Raw genomic sequence first — 13,339 nt, 5'->3', positions numbered from 1 at the left:
CAATATAGATGTTTGGACGTCTGGCCTGGATTTTGAAAGCAGTCAGGGGGTTGGAGATGAGCCTCTGTCTTTTCACCTTGCAGGCTCTGTGCTCCTGCTTTGGCACACACTGAACTCCAGAGGCCTTATCTAACCAGTCCCCATGTGGGGTTCAGCTGCTATGTTTGAAGGCTGGTTGTGTTGCAGATGCAGGGAGGGGTTAGAAGCAGCCAGACCCTGCAGCCAGGCTGTATGGGCATGACTGTGGCTCTACCACTGACCAGCTAGGTGACGTTCAGCTGACGCCTCAGTCTCACCGTGTCTTAGTTTCCCCATCTACAGAGTGCAAGTAATATTAGTACCTGTCTCAGAGATTATCAGGAGGACACCTAAGGTCTGTATACATAAGCATAGCAAGGCACTTCTCCAGCCTTGTGAATGGCAGAGAAGAAACACAAACTAGATGGGTTGAAGAATATTCACCTCCAGAGAACTGAGTACGTCAACCATGAATTATGTGGTCATTCTCAGAGCGGAAGCATCTGCTAGAACAGAGGAAGAAGGGTCACAGCCAGAACGATGTCCCACCTTGGCTGGACCACTGGCTATATGCTGAGCAGGTAGTGGAGGACTCGTTTTGCTCAGGTCTTGAAACCCCAATGCACCTCTTCCCTGCTCCCAGGGAAGATGGAAGCTTGGTAGGGGTTGGGGTAGGAGGGGTCTGTATCCACAAAAACAAATTCCAGTGGCCACTATCCCAGAAATTTTTATCTCCTTATCAGTGTCAGTCTTTCCCAGTCATTTGCTGATACTGTATCTCTGCTCTGGAATCCTGCAAAATCATTCCCCTGTTATCTGTCTGCCTCAGCATGGGGAAAAAAAACCCCTCTCATCTGGAACTCTTGTCTAATGTCTGCCATCCTGCCTCCCAGCAGCGTGTGGGCAGGTCTGCTCTGTGCCGCACACATCTTCAGAATGACTAGATTTCAGGTGTTCAGAGCAAGTGTCTTTAAATCCACTGGTGAAAGGAGACAGCAGTCATCTGCCGGTTGGTGTTTGCCAAGATGTGGCCTCATAACGGGTTGAAGTGATGGCTGCTGGCATGAAACCTGGTTCCCCCTGGGCATACACCCAGCCTGAACAGCTCCTTTAAAACCAAAAGCAATTTGTCATCTTTTGATTCTCTTCCAGCACTGTCCCTGTCACAGGTAGATAAATGAGGTGGCATATGGGTGTCCAAACGCAGGATCATCTAATCCCAGTGGTTTCCTGCAGAGCCAGCACTCCGTGAGGGTGGAGAACACAGTGGGGTGGTCCCCAGTTTCTGGGTTGTGACCACAAGCACATTGTTCTTCCCCTCCATGTGCCGTTTATATGCATGAAACGCTTTCTCAGAATCCCTCAGCCTCCAGTGTGCCATCGATAGATACGTTCCTCATTTCAGAATCCTGAAATAAATCACACATTTGTAAGCTCAACATCTCATGTCTGTAGTTCCACTGAATGCCACTAATCAAATCAGTGCCTCAGCAGAAGCAACAGGCACCCCTGAATTAGAACTAAGGGTTGGGCTTGACGTTCTAAAAAGCCTTGATTAAAGAAAGCCAATGGGAATGGAGGTTGCATTTGGGTTCACCTTGAGATGCATGCTCTGTATGTGACTTGAAAGATACCCACATAGTTTTCTACACAGCCCACATGGACTTTAGATTTTCTCAGTTGCATGAAACTAAAGTCACCAGGTTATTCCCAAGAATACAGTAGGCAGAAAAGGTCTCCTGATGCCTCTGGGTGCCTCATGGGTGAGCTGTGACACCCAGTAGATGAAGGCTGGGCCAGTGTGGTGAGTGAATTTGGCTGGCCAGGGAAGGCCCTGTGCTTGTATCAAGGGGCTGACTGTGTTGCTGGTCCTGCCAGACAGCTTTGATTTCTTCTGTGGCCACACCCTTCATCCCTGCAGGAGCCAGAGTATCTGAGCCCAGGCTTGGCTGGATTAGCTCAAGTTCATCCCTAACCACAGGGAGGATATCTGCCCCAATAGCGTTTCACTGAATCCTTGAGCATCACTGAAGCAGCCTGAGACAGGAGCAGATGTGGAGCATCTTCTCAAAGCTGGATCTGCTCAGTGTGGAACAGATTCTCACACAGGCCACTGATGCTGGTGACCAAAAGGAGTTTATTGTTCTGAAGGAGAAACTAGCATGAACTGTAACATTTAAACTTTCATCCACAGAAGAAATCAAAGCTGTTTGGCAGGCCAGCAACACAGTCAGCCCCTTGGTACAAGCACAAGGCCTGCCCTGGACCAGCCAATTGAGTTTTAGCCAGTGGTTCATACTAGCTGTCTTATAGAACTCCGTGGGGCTTAGACTACAGCACATTGGGGTTAAAAGATGGATCTGGGTTCCTGTTCCCTGCCTCTTCCAGCTTCTTTTCTTCATTTACAGACTCTGTGTTTGCTGCATCTACTCGAAAAAGTTGGGGAGGAACAAACGAATTAAATGTTGGAAGCACAATAGACACATCTTAGCTCTAAGGCTGAGTAAGGCATCTTACTTACACTTACAGAAAAAGGGAAGGAAGTGTGACTTCATGGAAGATGATAGAACAGAATAGCTTTCTCATTAAAAGACAGGCACAAAACTAAGTGAATCTTTAAGGTAATTCTGCATTTCATTCATGGTGAAATCACAGAATTTTTTTTTTTTAAGCTAAAAAAGGCTGAGCCAGCTGTACATGATATATTAAACCCACACATTTACTTACTTTAGAAAAGTTCCTATTTTGAGATGATCATTCCTGGGGGAAAAAAAAAACAATTTTGGTGTGCCTCCTGTCCATTGAAAAGGCTCTATACATGTAAAGAGTGGTTTCCATTCCTTGAATCAATGTCTTTGAGTTCTGCTTTCTTCTCAAGCTACGTCACAAAGCCAGGGAAGGGAGGGCTGCAAACTCCTTGAGGAAGGAGTCCCTTCTAACTCCTCTTTGTTGCCTCAGAGTATCTGGCAAATAGTAGGCACTCAATCAGTGTCTTATGAATGAATGAATGATTGAGATATTTAATCCTTTAAATCATTGATATCCAGCCTTTAGCCATCAGAATTGTTCACTCGGGGTGGGGAGGTGAGAGGGGGTTGTTAAAATACAGGTGCCTGGGCTCACCCCCAGAGCTTTTTGACTCAGTGGATCTGAGGTGGGGCCCGAGATCTTGTATTTCCACCAAGGCTGCAGGTGATGCTAATGCTGTTGCCCAAGGGGCTATACTTTGAGAACCACTGCTTTGAGGGCCATTCTACTTTTCTGGTGGTGCTAGTAGTAAAGAACCCGCCTACCAATGAAGAGACATAAGAGACATGGGTTTGATCTCTGGGTTGGGAAGATCCCTGGAGGAGGGCACGGCAACCCATGCCAGTATTCTTGCCTGGAGAATCCCATGGACAGAGGAGCCTGGTGGGCTACAGTCTATGGGGTCACAAGGAGTCGAACATGACTGAAGCGACTTAGCACGCATGCCCCACTTTTCCAAGTCTTCCAAAAGATTGATATTTATAACTGTTTGACCTTGCCCTGTAGAACTGAGATATAAAATTGATAGGATTTGATCAGATAGAAGAGCTACCTGAATCTTTTTCTTAATCAAAGACTACATTCTGTCCCTTGTACAATTATGAGAGAAGCAAGAATTGAATTGCCTCCTCCTTCATGGCTGTAACAGGACACAGCCAGCCAGGGTAGGGGTAGAGAGGCGCACCTTGCAACATTTAAGCCACGTTGCATCTCCGTCCAGTTCTGGAATCCACACTTAGTGTCAGATGCGCTTAACTGTAAAGTTGAAATGAGATGTGACCTTTTGCAGAAGCTGCAGTTGAGCAGAAAGGGTACAGGAGAGGTGCCTATGATACATAAGGGAACACGTTATTTTGCAAAGTCTTTTCCTGCTGCCTGTCAGCCTGAGTGAAGTCATTAAGCCCCACTGGGTTCAGAAACAAGAGGGAGTTTCATGGCCTGAGGAAGGCTGCTCTCTGCAGAGAGTCATTCTTCTAGTTCCAGATGTCACTTTGGATGGCAGGCCAGGAGCTAGAATTCCAAACCCAGCCTTGGGGGGGCTCCTCCCTTGTATCCGCTTTTGTGGGGAAAGAGTTTTCGAGACCGTGAGGACACACAGTAAAGGCCAGGGATGGGCCAGTAGAGGCACCAGAGGGATACCAGGCTCCCTGAATTCAGAGAACATCAAGATGGAACCTGAGAGGGCAATTGAGGGAAGGGAGGGGACCAAGGCCTCCCTTGAGCTTGACATAGTGAGAGCGTTTAGTGGTCTATTGCTACATAACAAATGACCCCAACATTTAGCATCTCAAAACAAACAATATTTATGGTCAAGATGTGGAAGTGGCTTAATTGGGTGGTTCTGGCTCAGAGTCTCTCATGAGGTCGCCACCAAGCTGTTGTTCAGAATTGCTGTCGTCTGAAGGCTTGGTGGTGTGAGCAGACCCACTTCCCAGGTGGTTCAGTCGCCTGGCTCTTGGCCAGAGGCCTTGGTCCCTCAGTCTCAGTACCTTAGGCCTCCCCCTCGGGCTGCTGACACTGCAGAGGCTCACTGCCCTCAGAACCAACAACCTGAGAACCAGGAAGGGGAGTCAAAATGCCATTGATGAGCTCATCTCAGAAGTGACTCACTGTCAGTCACCCCTGCCTGATTCTGTCCTTTAAGAACGAGTCACGATGCCCAGCCCACATGTGAAGGGAGGGTGGTGAGGTGCCACCTCCTGAAGGAGTGCCACCACAAAGAGAGAGCGCCATTCATCCTCCTCTTGCTGGGTCAGGAGAACACCAGGGTGATTGCTGAAGGGCCTTTGCTGAAAGGCGGTGGGAGCTTTTCAAAGGACCCTAGAGCTGGCTCTGGCGGTTTTGCCTGACTGAGTTGAGGACAGGTTGAGGGGGATGGGAAGAGGCATTCGAAACTCTCTGTGGGCTTTGATCCCACTGTCCTGTAGGCGCCGTGCAGGCCCCTTCTCTCTCGCTTAGAAAGGAATGAAGCCACCTCTGAGTCCCAAGGCTCAGGCTTGGTTCCAAAGAAGAGGAAGGGGAGGCTAGCTGCTTAGAACCAACTCTGCACTGATGAGAGAGCGCTACACAGCACGGTGTGTCTCCTTGTAGATGGTCTGCCCGCCAGGTCCCCAGAAGGGGAAGAACAGGGGTCGCAGGCTGCAGTGGTGTTCTGGAATAAAGAGGAGCTTCCGAACTGTGCCTCTCAGGAATGATATTTGGGGGGCAGGGGGTGTTATGTAGCAGGAGGGGGAAAAACCTTGTTCCTTTTTATTGAAGTGATCCCACTCAGGATAATGGCTCAGTACCACCAGGCATGACAGCGGCCAGCCCTCTGTGGCTATGGCTCCTGGGTACCACACAGATGACCTCCCACGGGGGCGAGGACAGATGCTTACGTAGCCACCCCAGCTCCGTAAGTGGATTCTGTTTAGCTGTCTGCTCTTGAGGATGCCAAACTGTTGGTGGTCATATTGTACTATGTCTCTTCTTATCTCCCCCATCATCCCCAGGGAATAAGCTAATCAAACTTGCTGATGATTTTACACTGAGAAGGAGATAGCTAATAACTTGGATGACAAGTATTAGAATACAATGTGATGTGGATAAATTGGGTCCATGTATTAAGGGCTATAAAATGAGATTCCATCAAGGCATGAATAATGGTGCCTGTGGAAAGAATTAATCAAATACCCCATTAAAAGGTATAGGAATTCTGGTCAGATAGCCCCTGTTTAATTACACTCCTGCCCCCCACCCCTACTTCATTCCCCTGAAGCTGCTTTCTAGTAGGAGATATATGGAAAAGAGTTGAAAGGAAAGAATAGAAAAATGGGACATACATTTTGATAGAACGAGATCACGAAGACAGATTTAAAGTAACCAGTGTTTAATTTAGGGGGAAAAAAGGCAATTGGCATGAATAATCATTTACAAATGTAATTTCCAAAGGAGCCCTGTTGATACCATTCAGCAAATGCCAACAAAGCATTTACTTTCTAAAGGGAGAAAGCAAGACAAGAGAAATGAAGGCATCTTCAGGAATGGACCAGAGGACATCCAAGCCATAGAGAAGAAGCAGATGTGAAATGAATGATACAGAAGATAGACTCAACTTCTGAAAGAACTCAGAGAACTGGCATTGTCTGGAGAAGGCTTCCTGGAAGAGGAGACTCCCGCCGAGCCCCAAAGTGTGGACAAGCTTCCATGTACTGCAAATTCGTGAGCACATTCTGGTGACAGGGTTTAGGGAGAAAATGGGCTGGAGCAGAACAGGGGGCACCCGTGGGATTCCTCTCTCCATGTCCACCACCACCACCACCCTGGTCCAAGCTATCATCACCTCTCGCCTGGACAACTGCAAAAGCCCGCCAGCTGTTTTTCCCTGCTTCCACTCTTGTTCCTCTGCAATTCATTCTGCACACAGAAGTGAGAACCAGAAAAGTTAATCATGTCATTCTCCTGCCTTGTGTCTTCCCATTGCTCTGAAGCTAAAAGTAAAAATCATTATCATGGCTACAAAGTCTTGTGTGGTCTGAACTACATCCTGTGCCGGGCTCCCTTTCAGTCTCTCTGTGCCAGTCAAACTGGCCTTCAGAATCTCAGCACACTGGGTATTCCTGCCAGGGGGCCCTTGCACATGCTTTTCCTTCTCTGTGTATGATTTTCTTTCATCCCCTCTTCCTGAAACTGACTCATCTTTCAGAATGCATTTTAGTGATTACCTCCTCTTAGAAGACTTCCTGATTGTCGTAACTTAGTCCACTCTCCCTCATACCTTAAAAACAAATGTTTGTGGTATGAACTTATAATTCATGTCTCCCCTACTAGGCCACAATGAGCTTCTCCGGTAGCTCAGTGGTAAAGAATCCACCTGCCAATGCAGGAGACGCGGGTATGATCCCTGGATCGAGAAGACCCCATGGAGAAGGAAATGGCAACCCACTCCAGTATTCTTGCCCGGGAAATCCCATGGACAGGGGAGCCTGGAAGGCTGCAGTCCATGGAGTTGCAAAAGAGTCGGACACGACATAGCAACTCAATAATAACAACAGGGCCACAAGCTCTGTGAGAGTAGGAACCCAGACTTTGAATTCCCCAGGGTCTATCACAGTTTTAATAACTAGGCATTGAATAGGTATCATGACATTTCATTAGGAATAATGAGACTAGTTTAAAAATCCTACTTGACCAGTCAGTATGTAAGAGAGTACCATTGTGAATTACTGGCAAGAAAAACCTGAATTCATGTCCATACTCTGCCACCTGCTGGCTATGCTGGTATGAATAAATCCCAGATCCTTTCAGAGCCTGTTTCTTCCTCTAAAGTGGTGGTACTAACAGCCACCTCACATGGTTGTAGCAAGAAATTAATAAAATAATATAAAAACATTTTCAGCTGTAAAACCAGGCATAAAGATGTCCTATCATTTTGCTCATGCGTGGTATATTGGGTCATTAAACATCTGTAAGATGGATGGATGGATGGATGGGTGAACAGATTATCAGTTATAGAACCAGCACAAGAGCCAAGAGGGGAACCTGGCGTAAGGACAGCATGCTGGAAGCCAAAAGAGGAGCGAATTTTTCAAAAAGTAGGAGGAGTCTTTTGATCGCCCAGAATATCACATACAGTAAGTAGAGCAGGCAAGAAGAATGAGGTAGGGAAGAAATCATTTACTTTGAGTAGAAGGAAGTCAGTGATGACCTGAGGGCGTGTCCTCCTCAACCCTGTCTTATTGTTGGTGCTTTCAGTGACATGCCTTATTTGCAAATCACTCTACTGATTTTTAATCTTTTGGGGGGAAATCAAATTGATTCGCATATACAGCAGAGCTGGCCGGATTACTCCAGCTGCTGCCAGCAGGTGCTGACAAGTGAAGAAGTGAACGTCAGAGGATAAGAAAATACACTAAACACTTTAATAAGGCCTAGAAAACATTGATATTTAATTAATTGCCATGGATAATCTGGTTTCAGTTTCAAGGGTTGTTTCACTTTTTACTCCCTGCCTTGCAGTCAGAATAGGGCCGTATGTGTAGTCAGGGACCAGTGGTGTGAGCTCTGATGGCAATTGCTCATTACTCTGTGCGTTTTTCTGTCCCTGTGATGACACCTCACTTTTACCACAACCATCCATGCAGAGTAAGTCACTGTAAAACACACACACACACACACACACACACACACACACACACACACACTAACTGGCTGAGTTCCTGTCCTTTTGATTGGCTGCTTCTGCATCGTGGTAGGGCTTGGGCTCACCTTCCGGCCAGGCCCTGATCCAGCCAGTCTGTTTGTCCAGAAATAAAGGATAAGATCGCCAGTGCTTCAGACAGAAGAGTGTGATGGCTCACAGCCCAGCTGCTTCATCTAGAGCCCGCTGTCGCCTAGCTTAGATCTCAAGTGTAGAAGATGCCTATAATCATGCTTCCTTGGAGAGGTGGTGTGAAGATTAAATGCCATAATGCATGTAACATGCTTAGGTTGAGCCCAACCCAGACTTAGAAGTGAGTTAATAGAAACCCAGAAGTCATGATAGATTTAACCCCTTTTCCAAGATCTCCTCTATCTTTGAGCATCGCTGCTGAGCCCCAGCCTGGCTACCCTTGAGGAATTTCCCATGGTGGGTATTTCATACAGCAAATAGCTCTTAGAGGCTGGAATTGGAAATCTTGAGGAGTTCATAAAGGGCTTTTGGGGTGGGGGCTGGGGTGGGAATGGGGCAGGGCCAAGAAAAGAACTCTGTGGAATTCCTAGTGATCCAAGATGAGGCCTGGAAGAGAAGCAGAGGCCAGCCAGGAAGGCAAGCAGTTAGACCTGAAACATCTGAGTAACACTGTCACAGAGCCCAAGCAGGAAGGAATTCCAGGGAGTATCAAACACTTTAGAAAGGTAAACGAGACAATAACTAAGCAAAAAAAGTTTTTGAATCATATTTGCCTTTTCAATGAATTCAGATTAATTTAGTTTGGGGAATTTTAAAGACACACATTGTAATCATTGGAAATACCCTAGAGCGTTGTAAAAACCAGGGTTGGAAATCACTTTACCCTCTACATGCTAAGAGTAGAAATCAATCTTGCAAGCAGATTTTAAAAACTCCTGAGCCCGGGACAGAAATCAACCTGGCTGTCAAATCTACACTAAGTCCTGCTCCTGATTATCTCCTCCCACCCCCCGCCACCCTCTGGCTCCTTCTCTGCACTGTTGGCAGGAAGAAGGATACACATTCCTGATTCCTTTCACAAATACAGTCCCTAAAAGAACCAGAGGAAGCACGGAGAATATAGAACCAGAATGGGATCAGTTAAGTCCTCTGCCTAATTTCTTTTGTCAACCCCCCCCCCCCCACCAACCCGCTGTTATTTAGGCCCCTTTTATGGTTTTACAAGCAACGCTGTAGTGAAGTTTCAAAGGCCAACTGGGTTTGAAGAGTACTTTGACTTTTTTTGTTGTTATTGTTATCTCTTGTCTTTTAAAAAAAAATTGTTGAAGTATAGTCAATTTACAATGCTGTGTTAGTTTCAGGTATACAGTAAAGTGATTCAGTTATACACACACATATATATTCTTTTTATTTTTACATTCTATTCTGTTATAGATTATTATAAGACATTGAGTTTAATTCCCTGTGCTGTACCATGGGTCCTTGTTGGTTATCTATTTTATCTATAGTATGTGTATTTTAAGAGTGCTTTGACTTTTTAATTTTTTATTATATCCATCAGTTTGGGAGCTTTTTTTTCCTGTGCAAATCAAAACAGTCCACATACATATTTAATTTTAAGCGTTAAAAATCCTCCCATCTCCATGTATGACCCCATTCATTTCTTTTCTCAATTGTGTGGGTGCCATAGCCCTGGAGCATATAATTTAGGGTCCTGAACTTAATGGGGGTGTCTGGAGGTCACTGTTAAGTGGATACACTTCTTTATTAAGTCAATATTTGATAAAGCCTTTTGAAAATGCTAATAAGTATGTTCACGGGACTGCCTGCTAAGATGAGAGAAAAGAAAAAAATTTAAAGCTTGCTTTTATTGCTCCAAACCGTAAGTAAATGGCCAGATCTATCTTCCTTTCATCTATCATTTATATTTATTACATTTGGTGAGTCTGGTTAGTGGTTTAGATTCCTTAGGTTTTTACTACATCCAGATTCCTATTATGCAGTCGTCTCTGATAAAACCTAATGGGATACAACCCTGGACCCTGGAGCATAACGTGATGCCAGACCCCACTGCAAATATGTTTCCTACTAAAGCAAACTATAGTGGAAAACATTAAAGAGAAACATTCCCTGGTCACTTCCAATTGCAAAAAAAACTTCATAAATCACTAGTTCCACAGAGAGCTCCCCCCAGATCACATTTTTTTTCTCCTTGCCTCATTACCTCTATTGTGAGAGCTCCCTTTGCCCACATACTCCTGAGAAAGCGATTATGGTGGTTTGTGCCCTCCTTAAAAACATGGCTTGTGTACCAGTTGTTTTTTTTAATGGGAAGTTATTTGTATTAAGAAATCATGCCCTTGGATGTGTTGGCAAGCACCAAGGGCAAAACCCAGACAGTAGGAAACTGCAGATTAGATGGCCTGAGTTTTCAACAGATAAATGATAAGGGAAATAGATGGAAGGAAGTGGTCACTTAAAAGTAGCATAAAAGATGTCTAAAAAATGGGTAAAACTAAGTGACAGTGTCTAAGGATACACACTAGGGTGATAAAACCATAAATAAACGCATGGAAACAAACACATAAGTCAAGAGCGTGGCTGCTTTGGAAGCGGGGAGGAGCTGTGATTGGGATAGGGATAGGATAGACCTGTGGAGGGGCCCTGGGGGCTGGCGAGGTTCTCTTCCTGCACCTGGTGTCCAGAGGATGTTTGCCCATTTGTTTAGTGCAGGTTTGAGTGTTTGTACGTTATTTTACAGAACAAAGTTTTCATTTAATGAGTCTGCTTGGGGTTCACATTACCTATAGTCTTTAAGGAATTTGACTTTGGCTTGTACTAAAATATGTCTTACTTTCTCACAAAGAGGAATACCGCAATTCCAGCTGGAAGGGCACCAGTGGAGTTGCCTGGCAGTTCTGTCAAAATCGAAAAGGAAAAGAAGATCGATTGGTGGAGATTTCATGGGTTCTGGCTGCTGAAGACCTCCTGGTCTTTCTTTTTTCCCTCCTTTTTTTCTATAGTCAAGGATCTAGTTCTTTGCTTTTCATCATGGGTTGTGCTGTGCTTAGTTGCTCAGTTGTGTCCCACTCTTTGCGACCCCATGGACTGTAGCCCACCAGGCTCCTGTGTCCATGGGGAGTCTCCAGGCAAGTATGCCGGAGTTGGTTGCCATCCCCTCCTCCAGGGGATCTTCCCAACCAAGGAATCGAACCCAGGTCTCCCACATTGCAGGCGGATGCTTTACCGTCTAAGCTGTCGTGGGTTACACACCCACAAGCCTTCCTCACCTAAAACAAAGCCTAGAACTCTGACGACAGCCACGTTGCTCCCGCCCTCACACCTCGCTGACCTGGGGTCACCTTTAAAGACCTCAGGGGGAAATTCCCTGGTGGTCCAGAGTGGTAAGGACTCTAGACTTTCACTGCTCAGGGTCTGGGTTCAATCCTTGGTTGGGGAACTAAGATCCCACAAGCCTCACCATAGTAGCCAATAAATAAAGATCATGGGGGTTTGCTTACTTTACTCATCCCGGCTGTTAGTCTCCCACTTTCTCCCTCTCTGTGGTCCCTGCAGATGCCAGTCTGAAGTGACCACCCTAATGTGATTTTAGGGTGACCTCTGAAAGACCTGTTCCTCCAGTTGGGATGTCATTCCTTTACCTCAAGGCTTTCACCAAGGCATTTGCCATCTTAGTTTGAATGAGTTAGATGAGAGTTCACTTCAATAGAGGGTGAAGTCATAAAGAACAGGACTCTGGAAACCTGAGGTAGGAGCCCAGTAAGGGAAGACCTGAAAGGGAGTTGGGAGTTTACCTTTTCTTCTTTCTCTTCTCAGCAGATCTGGCCTCAACATGTTGATATTTTTTAGCTTCAGTCTAGAATCTCACTAAAACACAACATTTACACCTGTCTCTGGGGCAGCTTCGTGAAGCTAGTTGTCCAACTCTGTCAGTGCGGAAGCCTGAGTCCAGCCTGTTGGGAGTCAGTAGGGTAGGTCAGCTCCTTGAGGGCAGGGGCTTCATCCTGGTTTGCTAACCATTCAATTCTCAGCCTCCAGCACAGGGCATGGCACAGAGTAGATGCTCAATAAAAAGCTGATGAGCTGGGCTTCCCTGGTGGCTCAGTGGTAAAGAATCCACCTGCCAGTGCAGGAGACATGGGTTCAATATTTGACTCCAGAAGATTCCACATGCTGTGAGGTGTGAGGCGGACCCTAGTCCGTGCGCTACAACTATCGAGCCTGTGCTCTACGGCCCGAGAGCCACAACTGCTGAAGCCTGGCGCGCCAGAGCCTATGCTCCGCAGCAAGAAAAGCCGCTGCAATGAGAAGCCAGTGCCCTGCAAGAGTAGCCCCTGCTCACCCCAACTAGAGAAAGTCCACGAAGCAACAAATACCCAACACAGATGAAAGTAAATAAATATTTTAAAATATTTAAATAAATATTTTAAAAATTAAAAAACAAAGCACACTTGATGAACAAATGAATAAACAAGGAACCAGGCCAACAAACAGCTTGCAGCAGCAGGGGGAGCACAGGTGGGCGATGAGAAAGCCACTGCTGTTGCTCTGGTCACTGCAGACTTCTGGGGACATCGCTGTCCTGGTCCCCTCCACCCCGAGCATCTCCTCATCTGAGGCCTGAGGTTGACCCCCTCTGCTCTGAGCCTCCCTGTCTTCAACAAGAAAATCGGCCAGTATCTCGTTTCTGAGAAGTGACAGCTCTTAGCACATTTCTCCCACTGGCTCAGCACTTTGGGGTCACAGAAGTATTTTCCCACACACTGTCTAAATTCACGTTGTCTAAAATCCCATGAAATAGGTAACTTCCACTTTATAGAGGAAGAACTGAGGCTGAGAGGGTGACTGATGACTTTTGAGCGGCAGGACTACGCCCAGAACCTGGAGCTCGGGCTCCCCGCCCCCAGTGTTTTTTCTGCTGCACTGCCCTTGGCTCTGGTGCAGATCCACATGACGTGGGGTCTGGAGTCAGCCCTTGCCCTCAAGGAGCTTAAAGCCTAATTCCGGCACAGAAATATCTACCTTAAATAATAAACATGGTTCAGTAAAAATATGTAGCACTGCTTGATCCTTCTCCAGTTTCAGTTTCACTTCACAAAGATGCTGGAAAAGGTTATTTCA

At 46.1% G+C, this 13,339-nt stretch overlaps 1 protein-coding gene across 10 annotated transcripts in view; it reads left to right on the top strand.

Annotated features, from left to right (window-relative positions):
• ATXN7L1 (ataxin 7 like 1) overlaps nt 1-13,339 on the top strand; it is a 264,507-nt gene that overhangs the window by 114,054 nt on the left and 137,114 nt on the right. Inside the window, exon 4 of one of the 10 annotated variants that reach the window (XM_061413951.1) lies at nt 6,030-6,547. The exons of the other annotated variants lie outside the window; for them this stretch is intronic. Coding sequence (XP_061269935.1) covers nt 6,030-6,112 — 83 coding nt within the window. The 3' untranslated portion in view covers nt 6,113-6,547. Of the gene's footprint in view, nt 1-6,029; nt 6,548-13,339 lie in introns of those variants that run through there. 10 annotated transcript variants of the gene reach the window in all.

Source organism: Bos javanicus, chromosome 4, assembly GCF_032452875.1.
Source record: "Bos javanicus breed banteng chromosome 4, ARS-OSU_banteng_1.0, whole genome shotgun sequence".
Lineage (NCBI taxonomy): Eukaryota > Metazoa > Chordata > Mammalia > Artiodactyla > Bovidae > Bos > Bos javanicus.
The sequence above is the reverse complement of the archived record's forward strand: the minus strand, read 5'-3'. Positions and strand labels throughout refer to the sequence as shown.